The sequence below is a fragment of the Parus major genome, chromosome 2 (assembly GCF_001522545.3).
Source record: "Parus major isolate Abel chromosome 2, Parus_major1.1, whole genome shotgun sequence".
Lineage (NCBI taxonomy): Eukaryota > Metazoa > Chordata > Aves > Passeriformes > Paridae > Parus > Parus major.
In genome coordinates this window covers 99,561,150-99,580,622 of record NC_031769.1, presented here as the reverse complement: position 1 = coordinate 99,580,622, position 19,473 = coordinate 99,561,150, and the positions used below count along the sequence as shown (strand labels likewise).

At 36.7% G+C, this 19,473-nt stretch overlaps 1 protein-coding gene across 6 annotated transcripts in view; it reads right to left on the bottom strand.

The window, feature by feature from the left end:
• Positions 1–19,473, bottom strand: part of PIEZO2 (piezo type mechanosensitive ion channel component 2) — a 298,221-nt gene that overhangs the window by 167,564 nt on the left and 111,184 nt on the right. For all 6 annotated transcript variants that reach the window (XM_033512210.1, XM_033512211.1, XM_033512212.1 and 3 more), the window contains one exon: positions 15,126–15,251. In XM_033512210.1, coding sequence (XP_033368101.1) covers positions 15,126–15,251 — 126 coding nt within the window. The remainder of the gene's footprint in view (positions 1–15,125; positions 15,252–19,473) is intronic.

Sequence of the window (19,473 nt, the reverse complement as noted above, 5' to 3'; positions counted from 1 at the left end):
TCCTGACTCAGAAGAGAGAACACAACAGTGAAAGTTTTAGATAAATGCAGTCACTGTGTGACATGCAGAAGGACAGAGAAGGAAGCAAAGCAAGTGAGAAATATTTATCCCGTTTTCCATAATCTGGTAGGCTTTTATTTTATTTTAAATACCAAAATCCTATTGACAAATCCCAGGAGACCTAGTATAAAGTTGTGTAAGCCACATATTTAAGCTCTCTTTACTCTCACAACTAGATCTTACACCTTTTCTCCAGTGAGAACAGAAAGCAAGGTTTTGTGATGGCACTTGTTAAATGCTCCATGGGCAGACACCCAGCTAAGCCTTGCATCCTGCTCCACAGAACAGGCTAACAAGCACCTCTACCTGCTCATGTAAAAGAGAACTGCTGTTAACATATGTAAAAGATTTAGAGACGGGGAAAAAAAGGAAAAATTTAATGCATTTAGGAAGCATGGAGGTACCCTGTAAGCAGTTCTCTATTGCTAACCCAGCACTAGTGGTACATCATTGCAGTGTGTTGCTTCAGCACCAACAATGATATATACAGCACCACTTTTATGACTATAAGGATATGCCCTTCCTTGCTAATGAAATGTTTATTTAAAATTAAATATTCTTTACTTAATTTAATATCCTAGTAAAGTATAAATATTTAATGGTGTTCACAATGTATGTATTACTCTAAAATAAAATTTAACTCTTGCAAAAAAAATAAGTGAATTTTACATTGTTGGCACTCAGTATTTCCAAAATAATAAAATCCTGATATTTGAAGCAAGTTTTGAGAAATCTCTCAAATCAAGAGCTGCCCGTACTTAACATGTAAAATCTTCTGCTTTTCTCTGAGAAAATTACATAGCAAAACAAGCTGAAGCTCATTTTTGACTTCTGACTTAATACATCAACCACCAATAAAATACAATATTTATTGTCAATTCCTCCAGCTGCTGTTATAGAACCTTTCACTCTTTACTATAGCTAAGAAAAAAAAAAAAAAATGAACAGGAACTATGAACTATGAAGGGAAATGTGATATCATTTTCTTATTGTTATCCAGAAAGACAGAATAGGTATGGAAACCCATCTTTGAATTTTTCCAGATGTTCATGGAACTCTATCAGAATTCCAGCCTTTGTTTTATGGATATGGATATGGATTCTGTGAACTTCCCTGCTCAGGATTTTCCTTTTCATCATATATATAAGAGAATTTTGACAATGTTTCAGTGGGGATATGAAAAGCCATAAAAACAATCTCAAAATTCATGTGTCATAGGTGTTGTGTAGTCCTTTGTGGAAAGTTCTGTTGAGAGAACAGGATTGTAATGAGCAGGTGGTATTTCATTCTCAAGGCAATGCAGTTTTGTGAGCTGAAATTTATAATTTGATTAGGATCCTTCAAAAAATTATGATATGATGAGAGTACAGTAGCAGAAGAGGGGTCCAGTTCAGCATGGCTGTAGAACTGCTACACTGGGCAGAACCATGGCTCACATCTACATGTCAGCAAGACATACATGATCTCTACCAGTTCCTAGAAGTTTTAATTTAAAAGCTGCATAAAAATTGAAGATTTTATTTAATTCAGTGCAGTGGCCAAACATTATTTATTCCTTTCCCCAAAACCTTGCTGTGGCAACAACTGCATGAGTAGCAGCCTAAGGGACTTCAGAAAAGCAAGCCTGCTATGGACTCCGAACATCCATGTCCATCTGCTGACCTTCCCTTCTCCTGTCATTTATCCACTCCTCCTGCATATTTCCTGAGCATCTGACCAAGTGCAAAATCAAATCACTCTTGCTCACTATCTCCATTCTTTATTTACTGTGTGACTAATCCATGCACTGTGGATAACAATACTAATGTTATTTCCATGTTGGAAATAAGACCTCTGGCTTTTTTTTTTTTTCCTTTTCTTTTTGTGGTGTTTTTTTTGTGTAGGGGGGGGGGGATGTTTGTTTTTTGTTAGTTAGATTTTTGGGTTTTTCTGTTAGATCTCAAAGTATTACATCCCCTGTAATCTTGCCTGGTCTATGCATATTTTTGGAAGCCCCTTACTTGGAGTCAAAGAAGTTGAGCTTCTATGCTATTCATCACTAGAGCACATTTTCCTTCCTCATTGGTACTTACATCTTTCTAAACCTTGGGCAATTTCATGGAATTTTATTATTGAAAAAATGGTGCTGAAATGTCCTCTTCCCCCATTTAGAAAGGTTGTCTAATTGGGTAATTCAATCAGCCTGACTCCTGAAATTGCACAGGTTGCTGTGCAGTACTAAAACTTAATAACCACAAAAAGTTCCTGCTGTAATGAATGAGGCCCCTCAAGATGAAAATGTGCATGTGTGTTTATATAAACAGAGAGAAACAGCACAATCTGATAGCAGTTTAAAATGCATCTCTTGTCCCCTTCACACAGCACTGATTGTTAGTGTTTCTGCCAGTCTTGTACTTTATTCTTAGTCAAACATAAAACATCAGACAGTCAAGAATAACTATGTAAATATTCATCTCTGAAATAATGAGAACTGGGAAACCAATAACTTTTACGAAGCTGGAACTGTTGCCAGCACAACTGCATCAGCTCCAATTATTTTTCATTCTTGCCATGTTTGTTTGGGGTGTCATAGAATCACAGATTCATAGAATCAGTAAGGTTAGAAAAGACCTCCAAAATTACCAAGTCCAACCATCAGCACTACCAGCATGTTCATCACTAAACCACACCTCAAGTGCTATATCCACATGGGTTTTTTTTAAACTGTTCCAGGGATGGTGCCTATAGGACTTTTACCAGTATGTCTTTGTAATTCCACAAGTTTCACACTGCAACTAAACTGTGTTTAATTACTACCAGACCACCACACCCTCCAGGTGTAGGTAAGATTTTTCTAGGATTAAAATCCAGCTTGGCACAATTTAAGACTGTATTTTTTAAGAATGATGGTAATTTACTAGATTCTATAGGGGAGCCTATTCTGGGCATAATTTAAGTCTTTCAACATGTCTACAGTGAAGATAACATGAGTTCTCTCATGAAACATTACATTATCCACAGACAAATTTTTGGGGTCTAAAAAAAAGCAGGAATTTCCTGGAACCTGCTATGTAACCAACTGTGGCATCACCAACAAATCACATGGACACAATCCCATGACAAGGTCAAACTCTGCTGACTCTAAAGGATGAGTTAAAAATCATCCTTTTCCATTTCAACATTCTAAATTTGTGTGCCAAAAAGAATTTTTGTGCCACCATGAAAAACAATTTGCTATTTATTTTTGGACCACAGTGACTGCAGGTAAGGTGATACATAAACATAAGAACACAATACACTATCAGTTCTTATCAATTTGTCTTCTATAGTGGGGGCTGGCTATCTACTGTTAAAATGCAGGACTATATATACTTAAATATACAGTTATATGGGTATTAATGACTAATTAATGTACTCTGAACTACATTACTCTTGATTTCCTTCAGGAACTGCTTCCATTCACTGTTCTACACCCCAAAAAGCTTGGTAAAGCTTTTGACAGCCACTGGTTGGAGTGCACACTTATGAGTGTTTTACACTACCTCAGTGTGAAAACTGCTTAACTTGTCTTCAGTTTTAAAATCTGTTGATGATACCTGATGACAGCTGAAAATCAAGTTCATTCTCTTAATCACTTTGAAAGATACTATGTTCTACTCTCCATATTTCTAGACATATAAAAATAGGATTACAGTTTTTTTATGAAATATTGTTCATTTACTACACCTTTCATTGGTGCTATTGAAAATATTTCTGGTTTTAGTCTAGATGATGACTTTAATATCTCTGAAATCCAGTTTCTTGATTGCTTTAAACAAACCCCTAAAGAAATGTAGTATGATAAAATTCAGCACTAAACACAGTATATATGGATTCATATATGTATATGTTCCAGACCTAGATATCGGGAAAAACACAAGAGTTGAAATGAAACAAAAGGGGGATATTTTGACTTTGGAAATCAAGTCTACCCTTCAAAATTCAGAGTTCTCCTCCTTCCAGAGATGTAAAGGATGCTTTTTCACCCTTTGTGAATGTTACGGAGTTGTTCTAAGTTATTTTGCTCTTTGTTAAGAGTAATCCTTGACAGATGTGCCACACATTCTTTAGGCAAAAGGTGTAAGGTACAGCACTTTCTGGCATCCTCTGTGGTTACTGACTTAGACTTGTATATCAGGCAGGACTTGGAGGGAATTTTAAGACAGCCTTTCCATTTGGAAGTAAACTCATTTGACCCAGCTTTAAGACTATGTTCTAACACACTGATGCAGGAGAGCCCACCAAAGCACCTCAAGTCCAACCCCATCAAGAACACATTTTCTCCTCATGGCTCCAAGCCCTATTTATGTGACCCAACACTTTCTGATTTTCATACAGGGTGATTTGTTTCATGTCACATCTTCCATGAAGGGTTCAGTAAACTCAGCCCCTTCAATTAGAGGTTAACCTCAACTCAAGACCACATTTTTGTCCAGAGCAGCCCCTAGCCCACACTGCCCAGGGAAGCCCACCCACTGGGGTTCTGCACTGCCAGGGATGACCCATTGGAGCTGCCACCCCCAGACACAACAACTCACCTGTCCTTGCAGCTGAGATGCCCAGCTGGTGGTCCAGCTGTGGCAGAGTGGCTGCGGTGAGCAGCTGTCATCATCTCAGCTCGGATTTGCTGTTTACTTTCCAGGTGCTGATGTAAATCACCTAGAGGTGCAGAAGGATCAAGCCTAAGGGCTCTGACCCAGGGACTAACCCCTCTCAAACTTGCAATGCAAAGGCTCAGAGCATCACACTGACGAGTCAGGTTTTCTAAAAATACTCAACACGATTACGTGATGAACAGCAATCCTTAACAACGTAAACAGCCAAACAGAAGAGACAGATCCCCAGAAATAAAGTGAAATATTTATTCTCAGTGGAAAGTATTTGTCTAAACAGTGTCCAACACACAAATATATTGCTTCCTACTCCTGAATAGTATTACTACAGTAAGACTCCCCATTAAAATATTTATATTACAGTGATTTGAATGATCAACAAGGGAACGTTTCAACATGGTCCCTACACCAGCCCAGAGACGCTGGTTGCTAAAGCACTGTAGTGCTGTCCTTACATACCTCTTTCTGCTACACCCAAATACTGCCAATGAGCCATGATAACTTGGGGTCAGAGTAAGGTCTGACCCTGTAGAGAAGTTTTTTCACTGCAATCATCTGAGCAGCCAGTTTCTGATTTTGCTGGTCTTCAAGAACTCTTCACAGTATGGAAAACATGTTTTGTAGTAAATTGGAATTTAAAAGCAGTTGGCAATGTACGCTGATAAGCTTTTTCATACAAAGGTCAAACATACAACCAGGAGACCAGCAAGCAAGTGGCTACTTACAAAAATGTAGAAGCCTACTCTGCACATTTGCTTCTAAAATTTACTAATAGCACTAACCCCGAGTATAAATCAACAAACAGTTACTCTCTTCTGCTTTTATTTCCTTCACACATACATTCTGCTCTCATCTCATCTATTCAAGTTTTATTGAGTGCCTTCTCCTTCACAGCTGGCCTTGATTTCTTCCTTGTGCTTGCTACTTCTGCCTCTTCCTTTAAGAGGATAGAGGGAGACAGAAAACAGCTGCTCTATCTTTCCTACAAACAGCCCTAAAACAAGCTGACAGTGATGGTCACACTTCTATTCTACTGCCCTGCAGTAATCCTAGCTACAAATGGGACACTAAAAAGAGAACTGTCCCAGTTTGCATCCCAGCATCAGCATGTACATTGGGTGCTTCCTTGGGTGCACCTTGGGAACACCTTCCAAAGTCCACCAGCTTCAGAAAGAAGCTGTACAGCCCCAAGGGCCACACAACAGTTTCACAGGTCTTCTCTCCAATGTAGTTCTGGCTGTCAAAAGTACAAACTCTGAGTGGCAGTGAGAAGGATCACCTCCTACCTCAAGTTCTCTTGAACGGTCAAACACAAGCATGTATGCCAACATCATTACAGCAGAATCACATAATACATAGGAGTTATGTACCATGCCTCAAAGTGACTCCCTAGAATATTTCACAGTTTTCACGTGGCAGCCTGTGAGTCCAGAAATAAAGAGTCCATGAGCACAATGAACACCAACTTTCCAAACTGCTAAGTAGTAACACCCAGCAGGAAATTAAACAGGACTTATCATGCATGCCTAAGAAGCAATTACAGAAACTTCTGTTTCCCCAGTCATAAATTTCAAGGCTACATAAAGCTGCATGAAAAGTGTTGAAGAAATGATGACATCCAATGTGCACTGAATTAAAGGAAAATTAACTTTCATGTACAGAAAAAGCTATTGTGGTAAGTTTTTGTTGAGACAAAAAAGGTATGCTAACACCTTTGATTAATTAAAAGTTTCTCATTGTATGTGCTCCACAGGTTAAACATTCTTGACTCTTGGAATCATTGAAGTGACAGTAAGAAATGGCCATTGGTAATACTGTACAATGACACACCCTTCTAGGACCCAATATAATGACCATATTTGTGCCACCATATCTGGATCTCCTTACAGTTTTTAGAGCTAATCATTCTTTTTAGTCTCAAGCTCTTCATGACTCCATAGGGAAGTTCTTTCTGATTATTCTTATATATATATATATTGGCTCAGATACTGCATATCACCTATGCAACAAACAGTACATGATGAAATCAGTCTGATAGGAAATGTTACATCCTTAAAGCCAAGTCTCCCGCCTTTCTGTCATTTCCTAGGTTTTCAGAGGTATTTGCCATGTGAAATAGCATAACAGGAGCTTCAGTTCTACTTCAATCCTTGTACGCACCACTCTTACTAATCTCTGAAGAGATTCTGAGATTTTCTGTCTCTCAGTGGAGATCTGGACAAATGGCCATTTGCTGCTTTGTAGCTCATTATTCTGCAGGTATAGCAGCTGATAAAAGGGAAGCACTGAAGAAATCCTCTTCTCCTTATTCTGTAAACTGTGGTATCTCCATAAGCTCCCAGCCACCCAGCTGACTCCTGCCACAGATTGTGGGGTACAAACAACAGAAGAGGAAAAGCTGCTTCTTGGAGGAATTTATAAGCTAAGCAGAGGTTTTTTTCAATCCACATGGCACTGGGCAGATGACACCAAGAGACAGTCTTAACTGCTTTGGATAAGAAGAACAATATCCATATATTGACTTTTAATAAAGTTTCCACAGTTAACTTTGATTTTAATAAAATTCTATTAACTTGCATTCTCGAAACTAGCAATACAGGCAACAAAGCTTAACACGGTTTGCTGAGGACATAACACAAAGTCAAACCACAAGAAGCAACTGACTGCCCTAGTTTTGCTGGGATAGAGTTAATTTTCTTCCTAGTAGCTGGTACAGTGCTGTGTTTTGGGTTTATTATGAGAATAATGTTGATAACACACTGATGTTTTGGTAGTTGCTAAGTAGTGCTTACCCTAAATCAAGGACTTTCCAGTGTCTCATGCTCTGCCAGTGCAGCAGGTCCACAAGAAGCTGGGAGGGAGCGGGGCCAGGACAACTGACCCGAAGTGACCAAAGGGATATTCCATAGCCTGTGACTATCATGCCCACTACATAAACTGGGGAGTTGCCTGAAAGGGATTGTTTGCTGCTTGGGGGCAGGCTGAGCATTGGTCAGAGGTTGATGAGCAATTCTATTTTGTGTGTGTCACTTGTGTGTTTTGAGTTTTATTTTTCTCTTTTTTTCTTTTTTTTTTTTTTTCCTTTTTTTTTATCCCCCTCAGTAAAACTAGTAGAAGCAGCAGTAGTTTATTTTATTTAAATTATTAAAACGTTCTTACCTCAGCACATGAACTTTGAGCTTTTCCTTACCTTTTTTCCCCTGACTCTCCTCCCCATCCCACTGGGAGGCAGGGGGAGCGAGAAGATGTGTGGTATTTAGTTGCCATCTGGGGTTAAATCACAACACTCATCTTTCATAAAACCTGAATAAATAGACTTTCCAGGTAACTGCCTGTCTATACTGATTTAACTATAAATAACAAGTGTAGTTCGGAACTACAAAAATATGTAAGAATCTAAATTTCATTAAAAATAGACTTTTATATTATAGAATTTAGTATTATTGGTCTTGCTGGACAGCATTAAGAACCTGTATAAGCCCTTCTATTAAAATATTGGTTTAAAATTTGTTTTTCCCACTGAGGCACCACTCACCACTCTGGAACTCATCTAGCTAAAAGTCTGGGCTAAATTTGTACTATACTGGTTGTCATAGACATCACATGCTCAGACAACATTGAGTTTAAAATATATATACCCTCAATGAAAGGTTACTCTGATTCTTCTGCAGTGCTATATCTGGTTGTTTCATTCTATAAAAGTTTTGCTATACTGGGTATTCCAGAGTTGTTCTTGAAACAAGAGTTCACTTCTGAACCTTCTTCTCTGGTCACTTGTACAGAAACTACAGAAGTACAATCTGATGACTTCTGTGATTACAGAATGAACTCTTTCTTAGATGTTTAAAGGCATTATTTTTTGCTTAGATTTTGGCCAAGATTATAACCTTTGAGATGACACACACAACTACGATTAAAATGTTGATGTTTTGCAAGGCAAGCGCCATGTTTATTGTAAAAACACTGACATATAGCTTTCACTAAGCAAAAAAGAAAGAGGATGATGCACATAAAATTGGGGTGACTGAAGATGTCAGTTTGGAAAGCACCTTAAGCATTTGCCTGGTTAAGATATGGATGTGTTTGTTAGGGAAGAATGAGCTGTCCTGTCTGGGGTACAAGTGCTCGAGCACTCTTTAATGAAGGTAACTTATCTTTTATTTTGGTAAGCAAAACCATTGGAGAGGACATAATGACTTTTTCAGTATAAAAATGCTTTCTTTGCTATGACTTCTGCTCAGAAGATTTTTACAATAAACTTTCTATTTTTTTCATGCCGCTTAGATTAATTTCATTTCATATGAAGCAATATTTTTGGAATTGAAATAGTCAAAATTATCAAGACAAGTAATAGTCAGGAGATTATCAGAATATTTTTTTTATAAAATAGTATTTCAAATTTTTAATATTTTCAAATTATGTGTTTTCAAGGCAGTCTCCCATGAAATGATATGTCAAAAACAGCCAACAAGGGGACATGAGATAGATTCCAGGCAGGAGATGGACCAGCAAGTCATGGCACTTGAAAGAGTGGCATGCATCTGCCACCTACATAGATATATGAAACTCTGTATAAAATATTTTAAATATTTTTTTTCCTTTATAAACAAAACAACATCTTTATTTCCAGCAAGTTAATTAATCCAACAATAAACAATGACCTTTACCAAAGCAGTACTTTACAAAATCAGCACAACCTTATAATAGACTCAGGTGGGTATAAAAGGCATGAAATCTCACCAGGTATAAAGGAAAGAGTAATTATTAATTCCTCTGAAAGGTCAGCTTCAGTCTTGAGCCTGAGCTCTCAATAAATGGTGAAACATAATTTATTTGTACTGGGTATTGCTGCTTCCTAATATAACGAAATACCTCAGGGACATGCTGGTAGTAATGCAAACACAGGATGGTCTTTTAAGCCAAGAAATCATTTCAAAATTTATCTAAAGCAGAAAGTTATTATGATTCCACAATGGTGGCATGCATTTGTTTGACATTCACCATGGCATACCAGGGACAGAGAATTATCTGATTTTAGTTCCCATGATCTAACAGAGAAGTTATCTAGGCAACTCGGTGCTTTAAATCTACTCTCCCTTTTTCTACATATAACCATTTTGTAAATAAAGCACTCCAAGTAGGCACAATAAACAAAGATTCATAGAAAGCCTGTAGAAGGATTTCAAGGTATCTATTTAAATTCCATCTGTTCATTTCTGTGATGTATAAGAAAAATATCCAGAAATATCTTAAATGCTCTTTTTGGTATTCTTACGAACACTGACTACAAATTTAATTAGTGAGTACTTGAAGTATTCTAAGTTGCTTTTCTCATGAACAAAAATACTGTTCTGGAAGAATAAGCACATCAGTGGATTCATTCACAGAAGTCAACACCAGAAGATGATAGAGGAGCGCAAAATAAGAAATGGATGTACATCACTACAATTAAGGGAAAAAGAAACCAGACTTATTTTAAAGGCTGACTAAACACAAGAAGATACACTTACAGTGTGTATACTTACAGGCTGTTATGATGAGGAATAATTGCACTGATTTATTGGAAGTAAATTTTAAAATTAACATTGTGTAAAACATTCCTGCTAGTGGTATTTCCATTTTTAAAGATGTTTAAAGCTAGTCCTAGGAAAGAACCATACTGTGCATACTGGAGAATGCAACTATTACCTTGTGATCTAATCTTTAATCCTAACAGATTCTATACTCAGAAAATGACAGCTAATCTAATAGTCAGAATTCTATTCCATCAGAAATACAAGCTTAATAATGAAATTCTATTACTACATAAATATTGCTATATTTCAAAATCATACTGTCTATTATATGGAGATATCAGTGCAACAAGACTAATTATGTAGCTCCTGATGGCTTAAGATTAGCCCAGATCACCCTTTCTGCATTAATTCTTTTCCTTTCTATATCTGGGAGGTATTCAATGTTAGTTCCACACACTGAAGTTGTGGTTAACCAGAAATCTTTCATTAACCTAATAAAGACTACTAACAGCAAAATTTTATTAGTGCTAAGCAATAGTCATAAGGCTCTTTAGAAACAAGAACTTTCTGTTGGTCAAACATTTTTAAATACCTCTATCAACTGACCAACATAATTTAGAGAGAGAATGCTGTAGTATTTTGTGGCCATCCTGAAAGAGAAGGGATATGAACTCTAAAAGAGGAAGAGGATGAAAAAGACAACAAACCAAAGAAGTTAAACTTTCTAGGAATTATCCTAAACTGATTTTGAATTACATAAGTCCAGGAAAATAGCAGAATATTTTGAAATGGACCTGAAATTCTATATGTCTGGTTCATGTTTGCAGATGGCCCAAATAAAACTGCTTCTAGATATAAATCATAAAAGGATGGTTGTTATTTATTCCATTATTCCAAAATGAAACTATAACTGTATAAGGTTTAAGAGGTGATAGTCTCTATCATACCTCTGATTTAAATATTTTTTAGTGTTTCTGTTACCAAAATGAAAATATTACCAAAGGCTTTAATACAGCAGTGTGAAAATAAAAACTAAACCCAGAAAATAATATTTTGATTCAGAAAAATTGGCATTTGAAAATATTGATACAAACTAACCTACAGAATTTGCAGACAATGTTATCCTGCCCTCTCACCTATTTCTGAAATTGCCAGGAGTTAGATTAACTACACAAAGGCCTCCACAGGACATCTTGTCCCGGACAACACCTCCCACTTGGATAACTGTTGGCTTCAGACTTCCTAATGGTATATTCAACTCCTGCATCCAGGTCAGTGATAGATACATTTAAAACAGGACTGGCCCTAGAATTGAGCCCTGTGGGTCGTGTGGTGCCATTCACCACAACCCTTCAAGCCCTGCTCTTCAGCCAGTTCATCAACCAAGTACACCTTGAACCTACTGAACAATTTTTCCAGGAGGACAGTATCAAAAGCCTTACTAAAATCCAGCAAAAATATATCCACCACCTTCCCTTCATCCACTGGGCAGGATGAATACTATAAAAGGATATCAAATTAGGTAAACAGGAGTTTCCCTTTATGAACCTGTGTTGACTGTGCCTGATGACTGCATTTTCCTTTAAATGCCTTTAAGAAGTTATCTAATACTTTTCATACTTTTTTTCAGGAACTGAGGTTAGAATAACATGGATCTTCCTTCGTGGCCTTTTTGTAAATTGGAATAACACAGTATGGCTTCCAGTCAGCAAGGACCTCTCCAGACTACCTTGACCTTTGGTAGATAATTAAGAGAGGACCTGCCATAACATCCACTAGCTCCTTTTATGGTTTAATTTACTTAAACCTGGAGACATACTACAATTCCAGCAAAATCAAAACAAATCTTAAATTTAAAGGAAAACTGAAAATTTATTTATCCAAAACCCCCTAAAGGTGTTACTGCAGAAGGACCCTATAAGAGAAGCCACTACCAATCAAGGAAATGCAAGAGTCTTGCTAAATAAAACTTTATGGAAAAAGAATGGGCAAACATCAACTTCTACTATACTGGAAGAATACTCACCTACATAAACAGGGGATTGAAAAAATGGTCTTATTTTGAAGAAAAGGATTTGTGGGTTTCAGTGACTCACAAATGAAAGTGTAAGACCATTGCAAAAAGTACCATACAGTAATTCATAAATAGGGAGTATGACTTGCCGTCACTTGAGTAATTGTTATATTTCAGTATATGCTACTAAATTCTCAGCTGAAATAGTGCCTAGCTTTGAGCCTCAAGAAATACCTGAAAAACTTGGAGAAAACAGAAGCAGACGAACAACAGTAAGAACAATCTTCCTGGAAAATGTGATGCATGAAGAAAGTTTGAAGGGGCTGAGGTTGTGTAAATAGAAGAGAATGAGAGAAAAAAGTACATACTACAAATACTGCAAGACTGCAGCCTTCAAATACAAAATGGGTAACCAAAAAGACTAATGGAAAGTTTTTCTTTATTTCTACTTCAGGCTGAAGGATGAAGACAGAATATTTTGACTAATGGAAGAAAAATTTCCTAATGATAAGCATCAGAAAGGACTGTAGCTGTAAAAAATGTTTTATTAATAGTGGATTTGGGTCTGGATAGAGAAACAGAACACATCAATCTTCCAGTCTACACTTCTGAACTTCTTATTGAGCAAAGAGAGTTGGATAAACATTAACAGCAAGTCTAAAATGCAGAGCTCATAACTGTGCAGACGCCATGAGCAAAGTGCTGTCATTTCTCCAGCTATGTCTTAGCCCACATCTGCAGTCAGTTTTGTACAGCACTCCTCATATGGCTGGGGAACAGCAAACCAGTGGGGCTGTGTCACCCAATTGTTACGAGCAGAAGTAGTACCAAGGTGATTTCTGGAGCAGGAATTCTATCATCTCCTCTCCCACAAAGCAATACCTAAGTTCTGGTGTCATTAAATGATGATAATTGACCTTATTCCTGACCTAGCAAATGCTCTGCTATTCTAGACCGTACACTCTCGACAGTCTTTAATTTCTCCTTCAGCACCTTGGGGGTCCAGCAATGCCAGTATCAGATTGCCCTTTTTATTGGCTTCACCTGGATCTCACTGATTATAACCATACCAGTAAACAAAATGGTGCCAGTGTACTCTGTATGCAGACACTGAAATTCAACAGCAGAATATTTCATGTTGCTAAACAGTTTAAAAACTCTTGGAACAACTTTGATCAATGAACGTCTCTCTCAGACAACTTGGGCACAGTTTGGGTGTTCTTCTGGGACAAACAACATTCCCAGCAGACAATTTCATACCACCCTTTGCACTTAGGAGGCAAAAAAAGAGCTTAATAGTGAATGTGTGGGAATGTCAAGTGGCCTTGGTGTCAGAGAGCAATCTGATAACATTTAATGCACTCCTGCAGCTACACCCACTGCCCTGTGAAGCCCCAAGTGAGATCATCACCAATGGCAGCTGAAAGAGGAGCTGCTACACTCGACAACTCTGAAGAAACAGTAAAAAATGATGCATTTCATCTTGAAGAGTGTGTTCTTCAGGATGAAATAATTATTTTAATTCCCACTACACCCACCATAACAGTCGGAAAAAGCCAGTGGTTGCAACTCTGTCTTAGAACTCTCTAATCATACAAACAGTGTCTAGACAATGCAATTACTCCAATCTAAGTAAAAATTAGATTATAGTTTTATTTATAATTATATTTTTTTATATTTATTTATTTATATTTTATTTATATTATATTATACTCATAAGAACATTAAACTCATATGGAAAAAAATTTATCCAGCTCATTCAGTGAATGATAAACATTTTTGAAAAAAAAATAGAAAGTATTTTTTTAGACTCTGAAGGCCTGAGGAAAAAATAGAAAGTATTTTTTTAGACTCTGATTTGAACCAATAGAGCCCAAGATATTCCAGATGAAACAGGTATTTAATGAACACAATTATGCCTTTTACTTTAGGAAATGGTTTAAGCTAAAGCTGAAATGGTAATGCTCACTTCAAGTTTTCTTAGGATTTTATTATTTAAGTCAAATCCTCTACATTACATAAGGTTTCTTGTGCTGAATTGTAATACAACTGTTTACTCAAGTGGCAGCAGCATACCTTGTCATAAATTAAATGGACATTTATCAAAGGTAAGTTGACAAGTTTAAATGTTAAATGTAAGCACGGTAAGACAAGTACAAATAGCTTCTACCTGGAGGTTGCATATCTAAATCACTGGATAGATATTTTAATTAACTTCTACACAATAAAGAATGTTTGCTTACTGAATTATTGAACAACATTTCCTGAGAGAGGAAGATACAAAATGTCATGCAATATATTTTAAGTAGAGCTTACACACAAATGAAAACTTGAAAATTCTGCCTCAGATATAACACAGACAAGAAAGAGATAAATACAGTTTAGAAATATAAGTTTTGGAATCAATCCTTAAATTAAAAGAAAAATTAAGGAGAGTTATGCCAGAGAGGGGCATAATACATAGACAGAGGGAAGTTTGTTACTTTATTTCATTTTACTCTTAATTCACTGAATTATGATCTAATGATATAAATGAGTAGTTTCCTCAGGTCCTGAGGAAAGCATAAAAGATGAAGACATAAGTCAGTGGGAAACTCAAAGAAAATGCATCTCTGGTGGGAAAAGAATAGTTTATAATTTTTATATATATATGCACATATATATGTGTGTGTGTGTGTGTGTGTGTATAAGTAGTTAAATATACATTTCTTTTGTTTTTTAAGCCCCTCTAGTCTTCCTGCCTTACTAACAGTAATTTTTAAGATAAAAAGCAGGAAAACAAGAGCAAGCTTCAAACCCACAGGAGCAAAAAGCGAAGTGCCTTCTTATCAACCCTTCCCCTTTCAAACCACAGAAGCATTTGGACATTTAAAATTCTAAGAAAAACTAAGATGTTTTACTCACAGTTAAAACCAGGTTCAATACTTTTTGCAGCTTCAAGACTGTTTATTGTAATCTGAAAGATGATGTGCAGCAGCAGAAATGACAGACTGGTGAAACACAGAGATTTCAGTAATCGTCCTGTGTGCCCTAAAGGACAAAATATACATACAGATAGCAGGTGAATTTATGAATATTGCTTGAAGATTTTCAATATAAAACCATAAAAATATCCTGACCAAAGGTATTTCTACCAGTCAGTTCCACATTAGTCATGATTGTCCCCTATGGTCACTATTATAGCAAAAATCATACTTTAATTATAGTTTCTTTGAGTAAAATAAACCACAATGACTGCTATTGCAAATTTTTCCTTTTATTTTTTTTAATTAAACAAAAAAGTTTTTTAAGTCGCCAGAGAGCAATTTTACATCAATAATAATACATTACAATGCTTACCAACACATTACCTGGTACTTAGACAAAACATAAATGATACTTCTACCTTTGAGAAAATAAAACCCTGTTAATCTTATTACTTTTTACAAAATTATTACATGGCAGGGGTCATAACAAGACACAAACCTCAGTTTGGCTCAGGAGCACAGACATATTTTCACTGAATGCTTTGCTTTGTGCTGACTGACCTCTTTCCTTCCTTCTGAAGTTTTAAACATAATTTTCAGTACACACTGAAGACCCCTGTGCCAGACACATTTGTCATAGCTCCTCTGTGATTTACTGGACGTCAATTCAAAAGCTAATAGAAAATATTTGATTAAGACTTAGAAATGCCTTATAAATCCTCAAGGAAACACTTGGCTTAATCACAGGCAGCCAAATTTGCAAGGTATGAATAAATAAAGTAAACCATCCATATTTCAGGAAATAGGAATCTTCGAGGCAAAATTGAATTGCAGATAAAAGACAACATTAAACATCACCCTACCTGACCTACCTGCAGTAACAGTTCTACTTCCAAAGCATTTTATCCATAGATTTCATACCACCTGCTTCGTGCATTTGAGGGTCATTTTTTAATTTACAGATTAAAAAACAGCACAGCTGAAATTCTTATCCAAGGCTGTAAATAAAGCCAAGGCTATGGAAGGCAGAACTAGCAGAATATACCTAGGAAATGGTCACTCTACATGCAGCCTGTTTCATTCATACTTACTCTCCCAGCTTCTGTTATGAGCAACCACTAGAAAGAAGATGATGGTTCACATTCTGTATCTAGCCAATAAGCCAGATTTTAATTTTAGAATTCTTGTAGTTCAAGCATGTCATCAATGCCCTAAGTAGTAGTTTATAAAGCAAAGAATTATATAAGCATGAATCAACAGTTTTAGAAAGTAATAGACTATCTCCCTCCACTGGATTCCAAATTTTTGTCATAACACTATCCTGAGTACAGATTTTGAATACCAAATATCTATAATAGACTTCTGTTTTCTTTTTTTAAATATAGTGAATAATTTAAAAAGAAAAAAATGAAATGGTAAGAATAAGCCCATGTTTGAATTTCCTGCAATCTGAAAAGGAAGATAGATACATTCACTAGACACATGCTTTGCATGATCTATTCACTTGTCACCAAAGCTCACACAGAAAGGAGACAACCTGGGTGGCAGAGCATTACATCAAAAAGACTGGATATTAAAATCTTTGGGCCACTTTTTGTTCTTCTCCTTCTGCAGCAGCTGACCTGGTACCCTGTCTTAGGACAACAACAACTTCTAAGCACTATAAAACCAGAAACAATAAAATAGGTAATCTTTTCCAAAGTTTTAGAAAAGCGAACGTATGACAAGCTACGTATTACTGAGCAATTTGTTCGGTGTGATGTAATATGTAAAGATTGGCTTATGTAATATGTAAAGTATTGTAAGGACTGCTGTATTTTACAATTCTTTTCCAAGCTTCAATATTTGATGCTTAGCTTCTTCATTACCAGATCCCATGCTCATGGTATTATGAGCACCACACCCCCAGAACACAATTAAATACAACTTAAAAAAAAAAAAACTGTCTCAAACCTGGAGAAAAACAGTTCAACAATACAAATTTTGTGAACTTTAAAAGTGTGTCCAAATGTACAGATTTCAAAAGCAGACTGGTAATTTATGAAGCTCTAAGTCACAAACTCTTCTCAGTGCTTGGGAGTTAATAGATGTCAAGCAATAAATTTTTCATGTGGAAGTGGATTTGAAGTCTCTTGATACAATTGTCTGAGTCAGCATCCAAAGGAGAAAAAAATGCAATACAATTAGTTAATGCACATTCAATTCCCAAATTGTTAAGTCTATCTTTCAGTATTTCTGTATCACTCAAAAAAATATCTCAGTTTTAGATTTCACTTCTTACAAGTTTGAAAATAAATAGCTTTGAATTTAAACTGAACAAACCATTTCTTTAAAAAAGCCCTTTTACAGCTGTCATCCTTTCAAGAATTGTAGAAAAGTGGAAAATATACTTCTTCAAATGCCGAAATGTTGGAAAAAGATCTCCTGCATAAAGCTAGGAAAAAAATCTAAGGACTATTAACACTCACGATAAGAAACAGTCTCTCAGTGTACTGGTAAACATGGCAGGATAAACAGACAGCTGGAAGGCAGCTAAGTATGTTCAGAGCAGGTTACAGCATCCCTCAAGGGCTACTCCCTTCATGGCCATCAGTGGGACAGGACCACCATCAGATTCTACTGAGCAGGAGTACTTTGCTTGCACCACATCCATATGTGCCAGCAGAAACTAGAAACTACAAGTATTTGGAGAAAAGTAAGAAATATTATGAACCGGATTTCAAAAGTTTGGAGCTACATCAACAACTTGGGAGAAATGGGAGTGAGAAAGTAAGTGAATTACTGAATGCATAATTTATGTTAAGGAAGAAGAAGTGACAGATTTGGAAAAGGGATGAGTTTCAATTCATACTGGGGTTTGGGTAAGCCCACTTAATTATGTTTTTACTTACATTTTTCTCTTTCTACTGGAAACTTGGTTCTAAATGGCACAAAGGAAAAATTAACCATACGCATACAGAACTGAGATGGTGAGAAAAGAGAGCTGAAATAAAACAGAGCTCCTTACAAAGAGGAAGAAAGATTTCTTTTAATTTTTTTTTTTTTTAAATTTTAATTCACTCACTGTGTTACAATTCCTTTGCTAAACCATACCTCAACTGCTCAGTTGCCCTAATGTAAAAATCCTTGGGGACATGAATGGAAGCTGAACATCCCACAGAGAAGGAGATATATATTGTTCAGAAAGCTGAATGGAGAGAATAGATGTGCAAGAGAACATTGCCCCAGCAGATATCAGAATTCATAATATCAATTCCTTCACTTCTGTCCTAAATGTATAGGCTTCTGTACATCTATCAAGACAAAAAAAAAGAAAAATCTCATGGCAAAACACCTCAGTTTGGCACTTGAGCACTGGGTTCTGATTTCACTCCACCAACAACTTTTGAAATCTATGGAGGATGGAAAGGAGAGAGAACATTTGTCTCAGAGCTGGGCTGAAGGACTGAGAAAAGTGGGCTTGCTTCCAGATGTCACTGCAGGTGTCATTTCTAATGGTACTCAGTGGGACCAAAACCTGGCATGTAGCTCTAGAAATGTACCCCAGCACGTCTCAGAAACACACAGGGAGGTGGCTCCAGCCTCTTTATCCCTCCAGAAAGCTCCTGGCAAAGGGCTTTCTCCTCTCTGATCAAGCCTGCAGGAAGCCTGACAGGATGTGAAGGCTTCATTACCCTCTTTCTCTTCAGCCCAGATGCAACTTTAAACTGGACTCAAGAGGGCCAAAAGCTTTTCACACGTGGAAGAGGAATCAATTTCTTATTTTTCAAAGGTAATCCAGCCAAGAGCTGGATTAGTAAATGGCACGTCCCCCTCAGCCACAGGCATGTAACCTCAGTACAGCTATTTGAATGCATTCTAGCTGGACTGCTGCTTCCAACACACACATGCACCTCTTGACACCGTGATTGTACACAAAGTTGGAGCATGCTACCCACATTGTTTCCAAAAACAATGAAAATTTCTTGCACATTCATGTTTTGACAGGTAGTCCTCTGATCATTTTTGCTACCTTCTTTCATAAAACAGCAAGACTATGTCAGAATGTTTTTGCACACCTGGAACTTCCTCAGAGCTTCTACCACAAGGATGTGCTAATGGGACATAGAATAACTGAATGGCAAATTGACACTGAGGCTTGCTTAAAAATCACATAAATTAGCTTTTACATGGCCATGAGCCTTAGACTATTACAAAGGATATGATATGATTGATACATGATTGATATGATATATGACATCTTATCAATATATCATATGGTAGCTGCTTGCAAGGTGCATTTTCAT